General features: G+C 44.6%; 1 protein-coding gene across 1 annotated transcript in view; it reads left to right on the top strand.

Moving 5' to 3' along the window:
- Window positions 1–17003, top strand: part of LOC144606741 (transmembrane protein 35B-like) — a 38079-nt gene extending 21076 nt beyond the window's left edge. Inside the window, exon 3 of the mRNA XM_078423078.1 lies at window positions 14416–17003. Coding sequence (XP_078279204.1) covers window positions 14416–14546 — 131 coding nt within the window. The 3' untranslated portion in view covers window positions 14547–17003. The remainder of the gene's footprint in view (window positions 1–14415) is intronic.
- The last annotated feature ends 295 nt before the right edge of the window (window positions 17004–17298 follow it).

The following is a 17298-nucleotide window of genomic DNA, read 5'->3' as shown; positions in this document are numbered from 1 at the left end:
TCATTTCTAAGGGAAATATGAGCCAAGGTTTTTCGGACAATTGGGCCCGTTTATCGAGGCCTGTGCTTGCTGTTGCCATTCTGACGGAGACTTTGCTTTGACCTTTCTGCCGCTGACCCACACAACTGATAGGTTTCACCGATCTCCACAGATACATTTCACCACAGTTCTGGCTGAAGCCTGGCTTGAGGAAGATGAGTCAGCGCGTTGCAAGTTCCCGCCGTGGAACCAGGAGCCCACCAGGCAAGCCACCGAGCCCAGCTCCTACACGTCCTTGGCAACTGGAGAGTAGGTAGAGGGAATCAGCGATGGTGGCGCACAAAGGAACAAGGGGCCGGTGAGAAGAACCAGGGGTCTTACCTTCCATGCCTTCAAGGTCAGCTGCAGGAGGTGCTCCCGGGGCACGTAGGCCGAAGGTGGCTGGGCGAGGAGAAGGACGTCAGTTCGCAGGATGTTCCGGACGGAGGCAACGGCTGCAATGGGCCTTGATGACCAGCTGCAGCTGGGACTTTGAAAATGGCGCCAAAACCTGGACAACTCTTGCAAAGACTCTTTGAGTTTTTGGATCGTTTCAACCTGATGCTTATCACTCTTTGAATAAAATTTATGATTGTGGTTTTATTTATTGTGTAAAGGAAATTGCTGTTTACTGCGCTAATTCCGAGCACCCTTGTAACATGCTGGTGCAAGAGATTCTGTATCTGAAAAGTACCGTAACTTTTAGAAAATAGTTTTGAACCTTATGCCGGCGTGCGGTTTTGATTATTGAAAAGTTCTGCAAGTTTCTAACCAGTTCTCATCACTTTGAAAGCTCGACGTCGACGGAAAGTACGCGAGGAACGCAGCTTTTAACAAGTACTTAGCTGAACTAACCACTCATCTGAACAAGACTAGCACTTTCTGGAGAAAGTTCTGTCTGTACAAAGTGATGCACAAACAGTACTGTATTAATTCAGGGAAAACCAGTCCCTAAAAGATGGAGTTGTTCTTTCTCGAGACCAGCATCCACCACCTAGTTTCAGAGGAACAGCACCTTATATTTTGCTTGGGCACCTTACCCCCCAGCGATATGAATATTGACATCTCTAACATCAAGTAACCCACAGTTGCTTTCCCTCTATCATATCATCATCATCATATCATATCATATATATACAGCCGGAAACAGGCCTTTTCGGCCCACCAAGTCCGTGCCGCCCAGCGATCCCCGTACATTAACACTATCCTACACCCACTAGGGACAATTTTTACATTTACCCAGCCAATTAACCTACATACCTGTACGTCTCTCTCCATCCATTCCCCTTCCCAGTTCTCCGACCAGTCTGACTGTTCCCCTGATTACGTTTTATCTCAGTTTGCCTTGTTGTCACCTTCTCCTAGCTCACATTGATCTATTCTACATTCTCCTTGACCCACATCTCTTTTGATGTCTCATTTTCGCACCTTACACTTCCCTGTCTCTGTGTCTCCCTTTCCCCTCGCGCTCAGTCTGAAGAAGGGTCTCGACCCTGAAACGTCGCCCATTCCTTCTATCCAGAGATGCTGCCAGTCCCCCCTGAGTTGCTCCAACATTTTGTGTCTGTCTTCAGTTCAGTTTAGTTTATTATCTGGTGTACCGAGGTACAGTGAAAAGCTTTTGTCGCGTAATAATCAGCCAGCGGAAAGACAATAAGTGATTACAACCTCAGGCTGTTGGTGAGTATTTGGTGAAAAGGAGACTAATGCTAAACTTCCTGGCGACATTTTTCATTCTTTGCAATCAAAAGCCAGACTACTTGGTTATAATTCTCTTCCCCTCCAGTCCACCCACACAAAAACATAATCTAATATTACCCTGGTGACCATCCTCCTCCAGCAGAGTTTAACCAAGCTAAATTGTATTCCTTCAGCACGAATATTCACTTGTGCATTTAAAAAGATAGGAATAAGATACTTGGTTTAAGTGAATGGGCAAAGGTCTGGCAAATGAAACATATTGTGGGAAATGTGAATTGTCCACCTTGGGGTGGGGTGGGGGGGGGTGTGGAAATAGCATATGATCTAAATGGAGGGAGACTTGTAGGGGTCTGAGCTGCAAAGGGATTTAGGTGTCCAAGTGTACAATTCATTCAACGCCAGCGTGTATGTAAGCAAGTAATTTAAAGTCAAACAGAACATAATAGTTTCTTGTTAGGAAAATTGAAAGTAAGGTTTGGGGGATTGTGTTTCAATTATCCATGGAGCTATAGGCTCTTACAGTGAGTGCTCTGATTTCCTCCCACTTCATAAAGACATGGGTTGGCAGGTCAATTGTTCACTGTAAATTGCTTCCAAGATGTAGGTAAAGGATAGGATTTGATGCTGGAGGGGGGAGGGAGGGGGGGGGGGGGAGAGTCTTGATGGGAATGTGAAGAGAATAAAATGGGATTGTGCAGGATTAGTGTAGATGGATAGTATGAAGGGGCATTTCTTGTGCTGCTTGACTTGATGACTGCTGTGTAGCAAGCAGCAGCAAGCAGCACCAAGCTGTGTTGCTTGGGAAGTAGTGTGTGGGGATTGTGTGGGGATTGTGTGGGGATAGTAAGGAGTAAGACCTGTGTGATCTCCCGGACTAGTTTCGATCGCCTAGCTTGGGGTCGGAGAGGAATTTCCCGGATTTTTTCCCAAATTGGCCTGGGTTTTTTATCCGGTTTTTCGCCTCTCCCAGGAGATCACTCAGTTCTTTTGGGTGGGCGGTTGGAGCGGTTGGAATAGCGGCCGGGCGGTAGGTTTAGTAACCGAGCGCGGGGCTTTGTTTGGGGAGTATGACTGCCAGGGCAGTTTTTTGTTCTGGGTGTCGGATGTGGGGAATCTGGGAGTCTGATAGTCTTCCAGACATCCACATCTGCGCCAGGTGTGACGAGATGGGGCTCCTAAGGGACCGTATTAGGAACCTGGAGCGGCAGATTGATGACCTCCGTCTGATCAGGGAGAGTGAGGAGGTTATAGATAGGAGTTACAGAGAGGTGGTCACTCCTAGACCACGGGAGGTAGACAAGTGGGTCACTGTTAGGGGGGGCAAGGAACAGAGGCAGGGACTAGGGAGTACCCCGGTGGCTGTACCCCTTGGAAATAAGTACTCCTGTTTAAGTACTGTTGGGGGGGACAGCCTACCTGGGGGCAACGACGGTGCCCGGGCCTCTGGCAAGGAGTCCGGCCCTGTTGCTCAGAAGGGTAGGGAAAGGAAGAGGAGAGCAGTAGTAATAGGGGACTCTATAGTGAGGGGGTCAGATAGGCGTTTCTGTGGACGCAGTCGGGAGACCCGGATGGTGGTTTGCCTCCCTGGTGCCGGTGTCCGGGATGTGTCTGAGCGTGTCCAGGATATCCTGAAAGGGGAGGGAGAGGAGCCAGAGGTCGTGGTACATATAGGTACCAACAATATAGGTAGGATAAGGGAAGAGGTCCTGAAAGGAGAATTCAGGGGGCTAGGAAGAGAGTTAAAAAAAAGGACTTCCAAAGTATAATCTCAGGCTTACTGCCTGTGCCACGCGATAGTGAGAATAGGAATGGAGTGAGGTGGAGGATAAATACGTGGCTGAGGAACTGGTGCAGGGAGCAGGGTTTCAAGTTTCTGGATCATTGGGACCTCTTCTGGGGGAAGTATGACCTGTACAAAAAGGATGGGTTGCATCTGAACCCGAGGGGAACCAATATCCTGGCGGGGAGATTTGCTAAAATAACTGCGGAGACTTTAAACTAGTACGGTTGGGGGGAGGGACTCAAACACAGATAGCTAATAGGCAGTGTGTGAGGCAGGAGGCAGAAAAGGGAAACACTCAGACCCAATATGTAGGAGAGAAAGAAGGGAAAAGAAATAAACTGAGAATAAGAAATGATGGGTCCCTTAAATGTGTATATTTTAATGCTAGGAGCATTGTAAGAAAGGTGGATGAGCTTAGAGCCTGGATTGACATCTGGAAGTATGATGTTGTGGCGATCAGTGAAACATGGTTGCAGGAGGGTTGCGATTGGCAATTAAATATTCCAGGATTTCATTGTTTCAGATGTGATAGAATCGGAGGGGCAAGAGGTGGGGGTGTTGCATTGCTTGTCAGGGAGGATATCACAGCAGTGCTTTGGCAGGACAGACTAGAAGGTCGATTAAGGAGGCTGTTTGGGTGGAACTCAGAAATGAGAAAGGTTTAGCAACACTTATAGGGGTGTATTATAGACCGCCAAATAAGGAACGAGAATTGGAAGAGCAAATATGTAAGGAGATAGCAGATATTAGTAGTAAGCACAGAGTGGTGATTGTGGGTGATTTCAATTTTCCGTATATAGACTGGGAATCACATTCTGTTAAAGGGCTGGATGGTTTGGAGTTTGTAAAATGTGTGCAGGATAGTTTTTTGCAGCAATACGTAGAGGTGCCTACCAGAGAAGGGGCAGTGTTGGACCTCCTGTTAGGAAATGAGATGGGTCAGGTGACGGAGGTATGTGTTGAGGAGCACTTTGGGTCTAGTGATCATAATGCGATTAGTTTCAATATCATTATGGAGAAGGTCAAATCTGGACCAAGGGTTGAGATTTTGGATTGGAGAAAGGCTAATTTTGAGGAGATGAGAAAGGATTTAAAAGGAGTGAAATGGAAATTGTTGTTTTATGAAAAGGATATAATAGAGAAATGGAGGATATTTAAAGGTGAAATTTTGAGAGTACAGAGTCTTTATGTCCCTGTTCGGTGGAAAGGAAAGAATAATAATTTGAAAGAGCCGTGGTTTTCCAGGGAAATTGGACACTTGGTTCGGAAAAAGAGAGAGATATACAATAAATATAAGCGGCAGGGAGTAAATGAGGTTCTTGAGGAATATAAAGAATGTAAAAGGAATCTTAAAAAGGAAATTAGAAAAGCGAAAAAAAGATATGAGGCTGCTTTGGCAAGTAATGTAAAAGTAAACCCCAAGGGGTTCTACAGATATGTCAATAGCAAAAGGATAGTGAGGGATAAAATTGGTCCATTAGAGAGTCAATAGACAATAGACAATAGGTGCAGGAGTAGGCCATTCAGCCCTTCGAGCCAGCACCGCCATTCAATGCGATCATGGCTGATCACTATCAATCAGTACCCCGTTCCTGCCTTCTCCCCATACCCCCTCACTCCGCTATCCTTAAGAGCTCTATCCAGCTCTCTCTTGAAAGCATCCAACGAACTGGCCTCCACTGCCTTCTGAGGCAGATAATTCCACACCTTCACCACCCTCTGACTGAAAAAGTTCTTCCTCATCTCCGTTCTAAATGGCCTACCCCTTATTCTCAAACTGTGGCCCCTTGTTCTGGACTCCCCCAACATTGGGAACATGTTATCTGCCTCTAATGTGTCCAATCCCCTAATTATCTTATATGTTTCAATAAGATCCCCCCTCATCCTTCTAAATTCCAGTGTATACAAGCCCAATCGCTCCAGCCTTTCAACATACGACAGTCCCGCCATTCCGGGAATTAATCTAGTGAACCTACGCTGCACGCCCTCCATAGCAAGAATATCCTTCCTCAAATTTGGAGACCAAAACTGCACACAGTACTCCAGGTGCGGTCTCACCAGGGCCCGGTACAACTGTAGAAGGACCTCTTTGCTCCTATACTCAACTCCTCTTGTTACGAAGGCCAACATTCCATTGGCTTTCTTCACTGCCTGCTGAACCTGCATGCTTCCTTTCATTGACTGATGCACTAGGACACCCAGATCTCGTTGAACTCCCCCTCCTCCTAACTTGACACCATTCAGATAATAATCTGCCTTTCTATTCTTACTTCCAAAGTGAATAACCTCACACTTATCTACATTAAACTGCATCTGCCATGTATCCGCCCACTCACACAACCTGTCCAGGTCACCCTGCAGCCTTATTGCATCTTCCTCACAATTCACACTACCCCCCAACTTAGTATCATCTGCAAATTTGCTAATGGTACTTTTAATCCCTCCGTCTAAGTCATTAATGTATATCGTAAATAGCTGGGGTCCCAGCACCGAACCTTGCGGTACCCCACTGGTCACTACCTGCCATTCCGAAAGGGACCCATTTATCCCCACTCTTTGCTTTCTGTCTGTTAACCAATTTTCTATCCATGTCAGTACCCTACCCCCAATACCATGTGCCCTAATTTTGCCCACTAATCTCCTATGTGGGACCTTGTCGAAGGCTTTCTGAAAGTCGAGGTACACCACATCCACTGACTCTCCCTTGTCAATTTTCCTAGTTACATCCTCAAAGTCAGAGTGGACAGCTATGTGCTGAGCCGGAAGAAATGGGGGAGATATTAAACAATTTCTTTTCTTCGGTATTTACCGAGGAGGAGGATATTGAATTATGTGAGGTAAGCGAAACAAGTAGAGTAGTGATGGAAATTAGGAGGATTAAAGAAGAGGAGGTACGGACACTTTTGAAGAATATAAAAGTGGATAAGTCTCCAGGTCCTGATAGGATATTCCCTAGGACATTGAGGGAAGTTAGTGCAGAAATAGCAGGGGCTATGACGGAAATATTTCAAACGTCATTAGAAACAGGGATGGTGCCGGAAGATTGGCGCATTGCGCATGTTGTGCCTTTGTTTAAAAAAGGTTCTAAAAGTAAACCTAGCAATTATAGACCTATTAGTTTGACGTCTGTGGTGGGAAAATTAATGGAAAAGATACTTAGGGACAATATATATAATTATTTGGATAATCAAGGCCTGATTAGAAATAGTCAACATGGATTTGTGCCTGGAAGGTCATGTTTGACTAATCTTCTTGAATTTTTTGAAGAGGTTACCAGGGAAATTGATAAGGGCAAGGCTGTGGATGTTGTCTATATGGACTTCAGTAAGGCATTTGACAAGGTTCCACATGGAAGGTTGATTAAGAAGGTTAAATCGTTGGGTATTAATAGTGAGGTTGCAAGATGGATTCAACAATGGCTGAATGGGAGATACCAGAGGGTAACGGTTGACAATTGTATGTCAGGTTGGAGGCCAGTGTCTAGTGGAGTGCCCCAAGGATCTGTGTTGGGTCCACTGTTGTTTGTCATTTACATTAATGATCTGGATGATGGTGTGGCAAATTGGATTAGTAAATATGCAGATGATACTAAGATAGGTGGAGTAGTTGATAGTGAGGTAGATTTTCAAAGTCTACAGAGAGACTTGGGCCTTTTGGAAGGGTGGGCTGAAAGATGGCAGATGGAGTTTAATGCTGATAAGTGTGAGGTGCTGCATTTTGGTAGGACAAATCAAAATAGGACGTATAGGGTAAATGGTAGGGAATTGAGGAATGCAGTGGAACAGAGGGATCTGGGAATAACTGTGCATTGTTCCCTGAAGGTGGAATCTCATGTGGATAGGGTGGTGAAGAAGGCGTTTGGTATGCTTGCTTTTATAAATCAGAGCATCGAGTATAGAAGTTGGGATGTAATGTTGAAATTGTACAGGGCATTGGTGAGGCCGAATCTGGAGTATGGTGTGCAGTTCTGGTCGCCAAATTATAGGAAGGATGTCGACAAAATGGAGAGGGTACAGAGGAGATTTACTAGAATGTTGCCTGGGTTTCAGCACTTAGGCTACAGAGAGAGGTTGAAAAGGTTGGGTCTTTATTCTTTGGAGCGTAGAAGGTTGAGGGGGGACTTGATAGAAGTTTTTAAAATTTTGAGAGGGACGGACAGAGTTGACGTGGGTAGGCTTTTCCCTTTGAGAGTGGGGAAGATTCCAACAAGGGGACATAGCTTCAGAATTGAGGGACAAAGGTTTAGGGGTAACATGAGGGGGAATTTCTTTACTCAGAGGGTTGTGGCTGTATGGAATGGGCTTCCGGTGGAAGTGGTGGAGGCTGGCTCGATTTTATTATTTAAGAGTAAATTGGATAGGTATATGGATAAGAGGGGATTAGAGGGTTATGGTCTGAGTGCAGGTAGATGAGACTAGGTCAGGGAAAATGGTCGGCGTGGACTGGTAGGGCCGGACAGGCCTGTTTCCATGCTGTAGTTGTTATATGTTTGTTATATGTTACAGTAGTGGTCTCCTTATTTGAGAAAGTATGGTAATGTATGGGAAACAGTTTGGAAGAGGTTTCCCCAGACTTAAACCTGAAATGTACAGGATGGTTTATGAAGAAAGTTGGACGAGCCGTGCCCTTGTGCGTTGGAATTTAGAAGAATGAGAAGGGACTTGAATGATCCCGGATATGGGAGTGGGGGTGGGGGGGGGGGGTGTTGGACAGGGTGGATGTGGAGAAGATGTTTCCTCGTGTGGGAGAACTTCAACTAAGACAAAAATGGAGAGAATTTCTGTCCTGGGCCTTCTCCATTGTCAGTGAGGCCAAACGCAAATTGGAGGAACAGAATCTCATATTTTGCTTGGGCAGCTTGCAACCCAGTGGTATAATATTTGATTTCTCTACCTTCAAGTAACCCTTGCATTCCTTCTCTCTCCATTCCTCCCCCCACCCAAGTCGTACCAGCTTCAAAGTCGTCTTGTTGAGTCTCATTGTATGTGCTCGTTCACACCTAGGCCACAGCTTGTTCTCATCTTGGCCGGTTTCCTTTATCACCCGTACCTTTTCGCATATCTTTCATTCATTTGTTCTATATCTCTCTACATCATCGTCTATATCTCTCATCTCCCTTCCCCCTGCATCTCAGTCTGAAGAAGGGTCTCGACCCGAAACGTCACCTATTCCTTTCTCTCCTGTCTGACCCGCTGAGTTAGTCCAGCCATTTGTGTCTTTCTTCGGTTTAAACCAGCATCTGCAGTTCATTCCTACGCATATTGATTTAAAAAAAAAATTACTATTAGAATTCAGATCTAGAGGAAAGAGACTCCATGCTTTAAAAGATAATTATTAGTTTAGTTTAGTTGAGAGAAAGCTTCAGTGTTTGTTTTTAGCGGGCATAACAGAGGCGCAGCAGTAGAGCTGCTGCCTTGCAGCGCCGGAGACCCGGGTTCAATCCCGACTACGGGTGCTGTCTGTACGGAGTTTGTACGTTCTCCCTGTGACCGCGTGGGTTTTCTCCTAGATCTTCGGTTTCCTCCCACACTCCAAAGACGTACAGGTTTGCGCTCCAAATAAAAAAAAAACTAATATTGTTTAAAATTTGATCAGGCAAGCCCTAATCCTTTTGGATGTATTTAGTGGCTGTGTTCATCGCAAGTTCACTGACATATTCCATGCATATAGAAGTATTAAATTGCTTTACTGGATTCCGGAGGAGCATTGCAACTGGGACTACAGTGACTGGCTTCTGTGTTTACTTGCCAGCATACGGATTTCCTCCTTAATACCACAGAGCATTGCTGGTAGGGCTCTCTGTTATTTTTACTAAGAATTGTGACCAATAACATAATCTGCTTTCTATAATATAACTAGAAATCTGTTTCCCATTACAGAAAATAAAATGGCAGTAAAGCACCTTCCACAACACCAGAATGGACCATTGAGATTCACCAACAATAAATCATGTTCAAAGTGTAGCTGCTGTTTAGCAGGTAGCAAGGGCCAATGTTTGCTCAGTCAGATCGCAATGTCAGTGAGATGGCTGACTGATTTGATCAGTCTGAAGAAGGGTCTCGACCCGAAACGTCACCCATTCCTTCTCTCTTGAGATGCTGCCTGACCTGCTGAGTTACTCCAGCTTTTTGTGAATAAATACCTTGTTCTCTTTGATGGTGTTGGTTGAAGACCAACAGCGTTAATTGGTTGTAAAGTTTTGATAAGCCATCATCACTTAGACGGGTGATTTTCAATATATTGTTGCCTGATTAACTGTGGTTGCATAAAAGTATTCATTTATGAACAGTTAGTTTATGAGCAGGTTATAGATAAATATTCGCAATAAGTTTCTTTACTACTTCATTGTATACAGACAAGGATTTGGTTGAAAATATGAAACTCTTAAAATTATCTTTTAACATCAAATGGAGTGGATCAACGGCACAGTGGAACAGCAGTAGAGTTACTGCCTAACAGCGCCAGAGACCCGGGATTGATCCCAACTCCTGGTGCAGTCTGTAGGGAGTTTGTACGTTCTCCCCGTGACCGCATGGGTTTTCTCCGAGATCTTCAGTTTCCTCCCACACTCCAAAGACGTACAGGTTTGTAGGTTAATTGGCTTGGTATAAATGAATGAATTAATACATTTATTGGCCAAGTATGTACACATACAAGGAATGTGCCTTGGTGCTCCGCTCGCAAGTAACAACACGAACATGCAGTAAACAATTAAAAATAAAGCATAAAACATTAAGAATACAACATTACAGTTTAATAGTGCAGGCCTAGGTTGACTGCGTCATCCACCGATCTATTGGCCCGGTATGCAAACTGCAGAGGTCCCTTTGTGGTCTAGGTGCTGGAGGATGAAGTGCAGGCCTAGGTTGACTGCATCATCCACCGATCTATTGGCCCGATATGCAAACTGCAGAGGGTCCAGCAGGGGGTTTATGATGCTTTTCAGTTAGGCCAGCACAAGTCTTTCAAAGGTCTTCAGAAATACAGAGGTCAGTGCGACAGGTTAGCACGCAACAAAAACTTTCCACTTTACGCGACAATAAACTAAACAGGTTAGTAAGTGTGCCAGGGGTTGTGGGGCGAAGGCAGGAGAATGGGGTTGTGTAGATCAGCTATGATTGAATGGCGGAGTAGACTTGATAGGCCAAATGGCTTAATTCTGCTCCTAGAATTTATGAACTTAAACTGAATTAATTTAAACTAAACACAATAGGGGCTCCATACCCTATTCCCTCAAAATGTACGGGTGCCCCATTCCCATATTTCCAATATACTTCCCTGGTATGATATACTCGACTATTTGCTATTTACTGTGTAACATCTTTAAAAAAAAGTGAATTAAAAGTTTTAATATTCCAGAAAACCTGCCTGACCAGCACGACCAAGTTCTCAAGAAGGTTGTAGGAACTGCAGATGCTGGTTTAAACCGAAGGAAGACGCTAAATGCTGGAGTAAGACTGAAGAAGGGTCTCGACCCCATACGTCACCCATTCCTTCCCTCCAGGGATGCTACCTGAGTTACTCCAGCATTTTGTGACTCTCCCAAGAATGCTGAATGATTGTGGATATGTTTTGACAAAAATGGCATCAAAGGGAGTGGGCAGAGAACAACATTGAGATTGATGTGAGTGATTGGACTGAATGTGAAGCAGGCTCAAAGGACCTATTACTCACCCCATTTTTAATGTTTCAATGATCTGACATAATCTCTGAAGCTGAGTGGTATATATTGCATTATTGCAGTGGCCTTTACAGTGGTAAGCTTACTGTAGTCAGCACTGTGCAACTGTATCACCATACATTTAATGGAGTTCAATTTTGTTCACCATGTCAAGTCTATTAGGACCTGTCTTCGGCATGAAAAATGATGTGGAAAACTGAAAGGCTTTTTACCCCCAGTATAAATCAGTACCCATATAAGAAAGAAATGAAAACTGCAAAATAAAAATGATGAATAACAAGTTTGATATTGGAAATTTTCCTTGGGCTTTTCTTGCAGTAATCTTTAGGAATAGTTTGTCCTTAAAGTCTGGGATTGTGATCAAGGGGGAAGCAGGGAATTTTGTGTAAGAACGAACTGCAGATGCTGGTTTAAACCGAAGATAGGCATAAAAAGCTGGAGTAACTCAGTGGGACGGGCAGCATCTTTGGAGAGAAGGAATGGGTGACAGCTTTCGGGATGGTAAAAACAAGAGATTCTCTCAACTGAGTGGTGAATGGTAAGAGGGCAGTATTCTGTTTAGACTCAGGAAGCACCAGGAATTGATTATGATTCACTTCCACGACTGCTCTTTGGTTCACAGGTTCAATGGTACTTTATTGTCACAGCTACCGAGGTACAGTGGAATTCCTTTGTTGCATGCAGTTCAGTTAGAATATTACTATACATAAGCACAATCTTTGTCAAGTACAAGTGTGCAGGAGTAGTACACTGAGACAGTATACAAGAGTCGGCATGTTTAGCCACCATTTTCCATGATTCAAGTCCTCCGTTGTTATAAATGTCGAGTTCCTAACTTGCCCGTAAAGGCGCCGTGTCCCGGCAGGGTTGGCTTGGTCAAGCGCGCTTGTTGGTGTCCTCCTCTGCTGCTCCGTGCCGCCGCAAGCCGCGTCCAATCCACGTGCTCGGCCTCTTGGAGCAGCGCCTGATCCAGTGGTGCTCCCCAGGGCTTCCAGCGGCCCACTCCACCGACCTCGCAATCCGGGCACATCGACTCGCGCTCACCCCCGCCTCACACGGTCACTCTTCAATCTCCACAGCCCACCTTGCAGCACTCGGAGAGGGAGGTAAAACACCAATCCGCTTACCGGCGCCATTGTATCCCTGCGTCTGCCGCTGCCACCATCTTGAATGTCTTCATCCCAAGCAGCTCCACGTTAGAAGCCATTTCGAAATGCACAAAGTGCTGGAGTAACTCAGTGGGTCAGGCAGCATCTCCGGACGATGTGAATAGGCGATGTCCGGTGTCCCGACCATTCCTCAGACTTCTTCAAAACAATTCTCTGCAGAGGAACAACTGGCTCTGATCTGTTGCAGCTGACTAACTGAGTAGTTGTCCTTTCCTCCTTAGGTGGGTATCCTGACAGCAGCAGGAACCCTACATTGGATTTGCCAGCAGAGGTTAAGTGACCTTGACTCTGGGTTGCTGGCTGGGGTTGGGCTGGTCCAGCGATGCAGGAAATAGATCTCAGCCTCATTGAAATGGTGATCTCTGCTTCCTGACCTAGCTGCCTGACTTCAGAGATGAATGTCTCATTCTTGTACCATTGGCCAAAACATGCAGTATGAGCACACCGGTTAATGATTTAAACCGGACATCTTCTGAATTATGTCTTGTGGTGCACCTCTCATGTTCAGTAATCTCCAGCCAAAGAGCAGAGTAATTCAAGGGATCCAATCTTTGAAAATTTAGTTTTTAAAGCATAAAGGTTAGATCCTAAAAACGCAGCAGAAGGCTCATGTGGGAGAGCTTTGGGCCATTATGGGATCTACCCTTCCTTGGTCATCAGTTGCGAGCCCTGACTCGTTCTGGCCTTTTTCCTACCTCTAGTTCCCTCCCCTCTACTTTCAGCCCGAAGAAGGGTTCCGACCCGAAACATCACCCACCCACTTTCTCCAGAGATGCTGCCTGACCCGCTGAGTTACTCCACCACTTTGTGTCTATCTTCACAGCAGAAAGCTCCTCGGGTTCAATGAAACCTTTTTAACGGGGTATTGGGACTGTCTGATACCCTGTTAAGTTGCCCTGTTGTGAGCAATGTCGAAAGCATGGCACAAGAGGTAGAAACTGGGAACTGCAGATGCCGAGTGCTGGAGTAACTCAGCGGGTCAGGCAGAATCCCTGGAGATCATGGATAGGTGACGATTCGGATCGGGCCCTTCTTCAGACTGATTGGCAAAAGAGGAAGTAGTTTTGCCTTTGATTGCTCATTTTCTCCAGGGTGGTTTTTGACCTTTGTGTTTGGTCTGAAGAGGATATCATCACTGGAGGTTACTACGCCCAATCTCTGTCCATGGTTTCCATGCAGCTAATATCAGTTGAATGGGTTTTTATTCACAAAATGCTGGAGTAACTCAGCAGGTCAGGCAGCATCTCGGGAGAGAAGGAATGGGTGACGTTTCGGGTGTTTTAGCATCCATTCCTCAAGAAAGCAGAACCAAGGAGATCAAGTAGTTGGACTTATCTTCCTGTCTCCACCTATATCCTTCCTTTGTCCCGCCCCCCTGACATCAGTCTGAAGAAGGGTCTCGACCCGAAACGTCACCCATTCCTTCTCTCCCGAGATGCTGCCTGACCTGCTGAGTTACTCCAGCATTTTCTGAATCAATACCTTCGATTTGTACCGGCATCTGGAGTTATTTTCTTATACTATCAGTTGAATGGGAACATGGTAAGCATGAGCATTTAGGATCTGGTGTGTAGTCCGTCACTTGCGTTTGCTCTCGCTTTCACTGATTGGTGATAGGCACAAAAAGCTAGAGTAACTCAACGGGTCAGGCAGCATCCCTGGAGAAAATGAATAGGTGACGTTTTGGGTCGGAACCCTTCTTCAGACCCCAAACGTCACCTGTTCCTTTTCTCCAGAGATGCTGCCTTGACCCGCTGAGTTACTCCACCATTTTGTGTCTATCTTCGGCATAAACCAGCATCTGCAGGTCCTCCTACTAAGGTGGTGAATGCGTGAGGTATGAAGCAGGCTATGGATGCTGGACAATTCCCAGCATCTGAGGACGAAGGATAGATAACTGCATGAAAAATGGCGCCAATTATTTTAGCTGGAGCTTCCTTTGATGAAAGGTTATCCCTTGACATGATATATTAAATAGAATTTGTGTTTTAAGGCAGTAGATTCTGGGGAACGTTCTGAGCGCTGTAAAGGCGGATCGTGATATATTGAATTTTTTTTTCCAGGTGCCATCTATTCCCTCCTGATGCTGAAGAAACCCCTGTACGTGTGCCTACCAGCCACCATCTGTCTTGCCATATTACTCGTGCTTCTGTTCGTCTGGGAAGAAGAAAAAAAGAAACAGAAGGAAGAATAATCAACCTCAGTCCGAGGGTGCTTTGCATCATTTTGGGTCCAACGCAGTAACTGAAATGTTTGTTAAATTTGGAAATGATGTAAAACATGCCGAGTGAAAGGAATTAATGCCATGCTTTGATAAAACTTCCATGGGAACAAGCGCGGCGGGAATGACGGGAATACTGTTTATCAAGTACATATTTACATTCATTAAAAAAAAGTCATCAGACTGCTGCGATGTGAATAGGAGGGTTTCAGCAAAGGGAAAAAACTTTCAGTTATTGTATATCTAAATTAATGGGAGTAATTCACCAGATTAATGTCGGAGTATAAGAAGTTGGCTATTTGGCCCTTCAAACTGCTCAGTTCTGCCGTTGCTCAAGGTCATGGCTGATCTGCTCCTGCACTTTCCTGCACTACACCCATTTATAGACAATAGGTGCAGGAGTAGGCCATTCGGCCCTTCGAGCCAGCACCGCCATTCAATGTGATCATGGCTGATCAATCAGTACCCCGTTCCTGCCTTCTCCCCATACCCCCTGACTCCGCTATCCTTAAGAGCTCTAGCTATCTTATGTTGATGTTCCCTTACTTTGCAGAAATCCACTATAGAGTCATGGAGTTATACAGCACCGAAACAGGTCCCTCAGCCCCAACTCCGCCCTGCCAGCCAAGATGCATGTCTCGGCTAATCCCATGTGCCCTGTTTGCGGAATCAGCCTCTGTTTGAAATGGACTCAAATGATTGAGCTTCAACAGACCTCCACATTAGAGATTTAATTGCTCTCCATGAAGGAATTTGCCCTCACCTCTCTGTCCTAAATAGGCTAGCACTTATTCTGAAAGTGTGACCACTGTTCCTGGACCCCTCAGACAAGGGAAACATACTCAATGCTACAGTCGGGTGAGTTTTGAAAGAAATTTGTAAATATTAATGAGATGTCTTCTCATTTTTACAAATCGAGAATACAGACTTAATTTACTCAATCTACCTTCCTATAATAAAGTTGCCCCAAGTCTGGTGAATCTGTGCTTAACTCCCTCTATGGTAATTAAGTCTGTCTTTCCTTAGGAAAATAATAGCATATAGCTTCTATGACTAGTGCCAAATATTCAAAGATCTCTGTGGACATACTAGTTTTTATGAAATATTTTATCTATGATTTTCTATAAATGATCTAATGTGAGTTGATTATTATAAGTATTTGGAAATCAGCCATAAGCACTTCGAAATGTCACGATATTTGATTTTTTTTGCTGAAATACTTTTGCATTTATCATTCTGTTGTTAATGCAGGCAATCTGCATGGGAATAATATAGCATCTCGCATATAAAGTGCAAACGGTGGAAGATGTGTAGTTTCTAGGAAGGAACCGCAGATCGACGCAAAAAGCTGGAGTAACTCAGCCGGGGCAGGCAGCAATTCTGGAGAGAAGGAATGGGTGATGTTTCGGGTCTGAAGAAGGGTTCCAAAGTGAAACCTCACCCATTCCTTCTCTCCAGAGATGCTGCCTGTCCCGCTGAGTTACTCCAGCTTTTTGTGTCAATCTGAGGTGTGTAGTTTGCCCTGCGTTCTATACCTCTTGCAATCTGACCCCCAGTTCAATCTGTCATCAGAGACACAAGGCAGGTATACAGGGGCATTGGAATACTTCAATGCAAACAGTCCAAATCGAGCAGGAACAGGAAGCTAAATGGTGTTAATTCCTACACAATTGACAAGTAATTGTGATGGTTCATTGTTATTAAGATATATCACTGCGGAGTTTATTGTCAAGAAAGGAGAAGTCACAACTTCTTTTGTACCAGCGGCCTGCTTTTTACTGATGTCTGAATTGAAATTTAATTACACATCATCAGGCTCTGTTGTATTGTCTCATTGTGTCAAATCCTACGCATGTCACATGCTGTGCTTACCCAAGTAATTTTGCAATTGAGAATCGAATAAAAGGATTGTTGTTTGAGAAAAGGTCGCACATTGTAAACCTCTGAAAGGAATTACTTTCAAACAAAATTAAACTGATTCTGTCTGAAAGGTTCCCTTTGCCACTTTTAATTGACTTTCCCATGTCTAGAACTCGAGAACATTAATATAAAACGGTCACTAAAAAATAGATTAGGGAATTCAAGAGAATATTCTTTACACAGCGAGAAATGAGAATATGGAACTTGTTACCACAGGCAGCTGAGGCTTTCAACGTTGATGCGTTTATGGTGAAGGCAAATAACTTCACGAGGAGAAAGAAGTAGATAAGTTGGTTGAAGGTTTTAATGTACGGAAAGTAGATGGAGGCTAGTGTGCAGCATAAAAAGCAGCCTGGACCTGTGGGGCTGAATGGCCTGTGCCTGCTGTGTACATTTTAATCTAACTATGTTATTTATTAAAAAAATCTTGGCATTTTAGTCTTAAATCAAGACTTAAATTTGATGAATATGCCGGAGTTTTTTTTTCATTTGATGTAGATCCTTTTAAGTGTGGCACACATTTGCAGTGTTTATTTTAATTATTACTATCGTTTAGCGACGATTCCAGGACTACTTTGAATGCTTGTTGAGGTTATCCACTTTGGTGGTAAGAATAAGAAGGCAGATTATTATCTGAATGGTGTCAAGTTAGGAAAAGGGGACGTACAACGTGATCTGGGTGTCCTAGTGCATCAGTCACTGAAAGGAAGCATGCAGTTACAACAGGCAGTGAAGAAAGCCCAATGGAATGTTGGCCTTCATAACAAGAGGAGTTGAGTATAGGAGCAAAGAGGTCCTTCTGCAG

This window comes from Rhinoraja longicauda, chromosome 27 (genome assembly GCF_053455715.1).
Source record: "Rhinoraja longicauda isolate Sanriku21f chromosome 27, sRhiLon1.1, whole genome shotgun sequence".
In the NCBI taxonomy this organism is placed as follows: domain Eukaryota; kingdom Metazoa; phylum Chordata; class Chondrichthyes; order Rajiformes; family Arhynchobatidae; genus Rhinoraja; species Rhinoraja longicauda.
The sequence above is the reverse complement of the archived record's forward strand: the minus strand, read 5'-3'. Positions and strand labels throughout refer to the sequence as shown.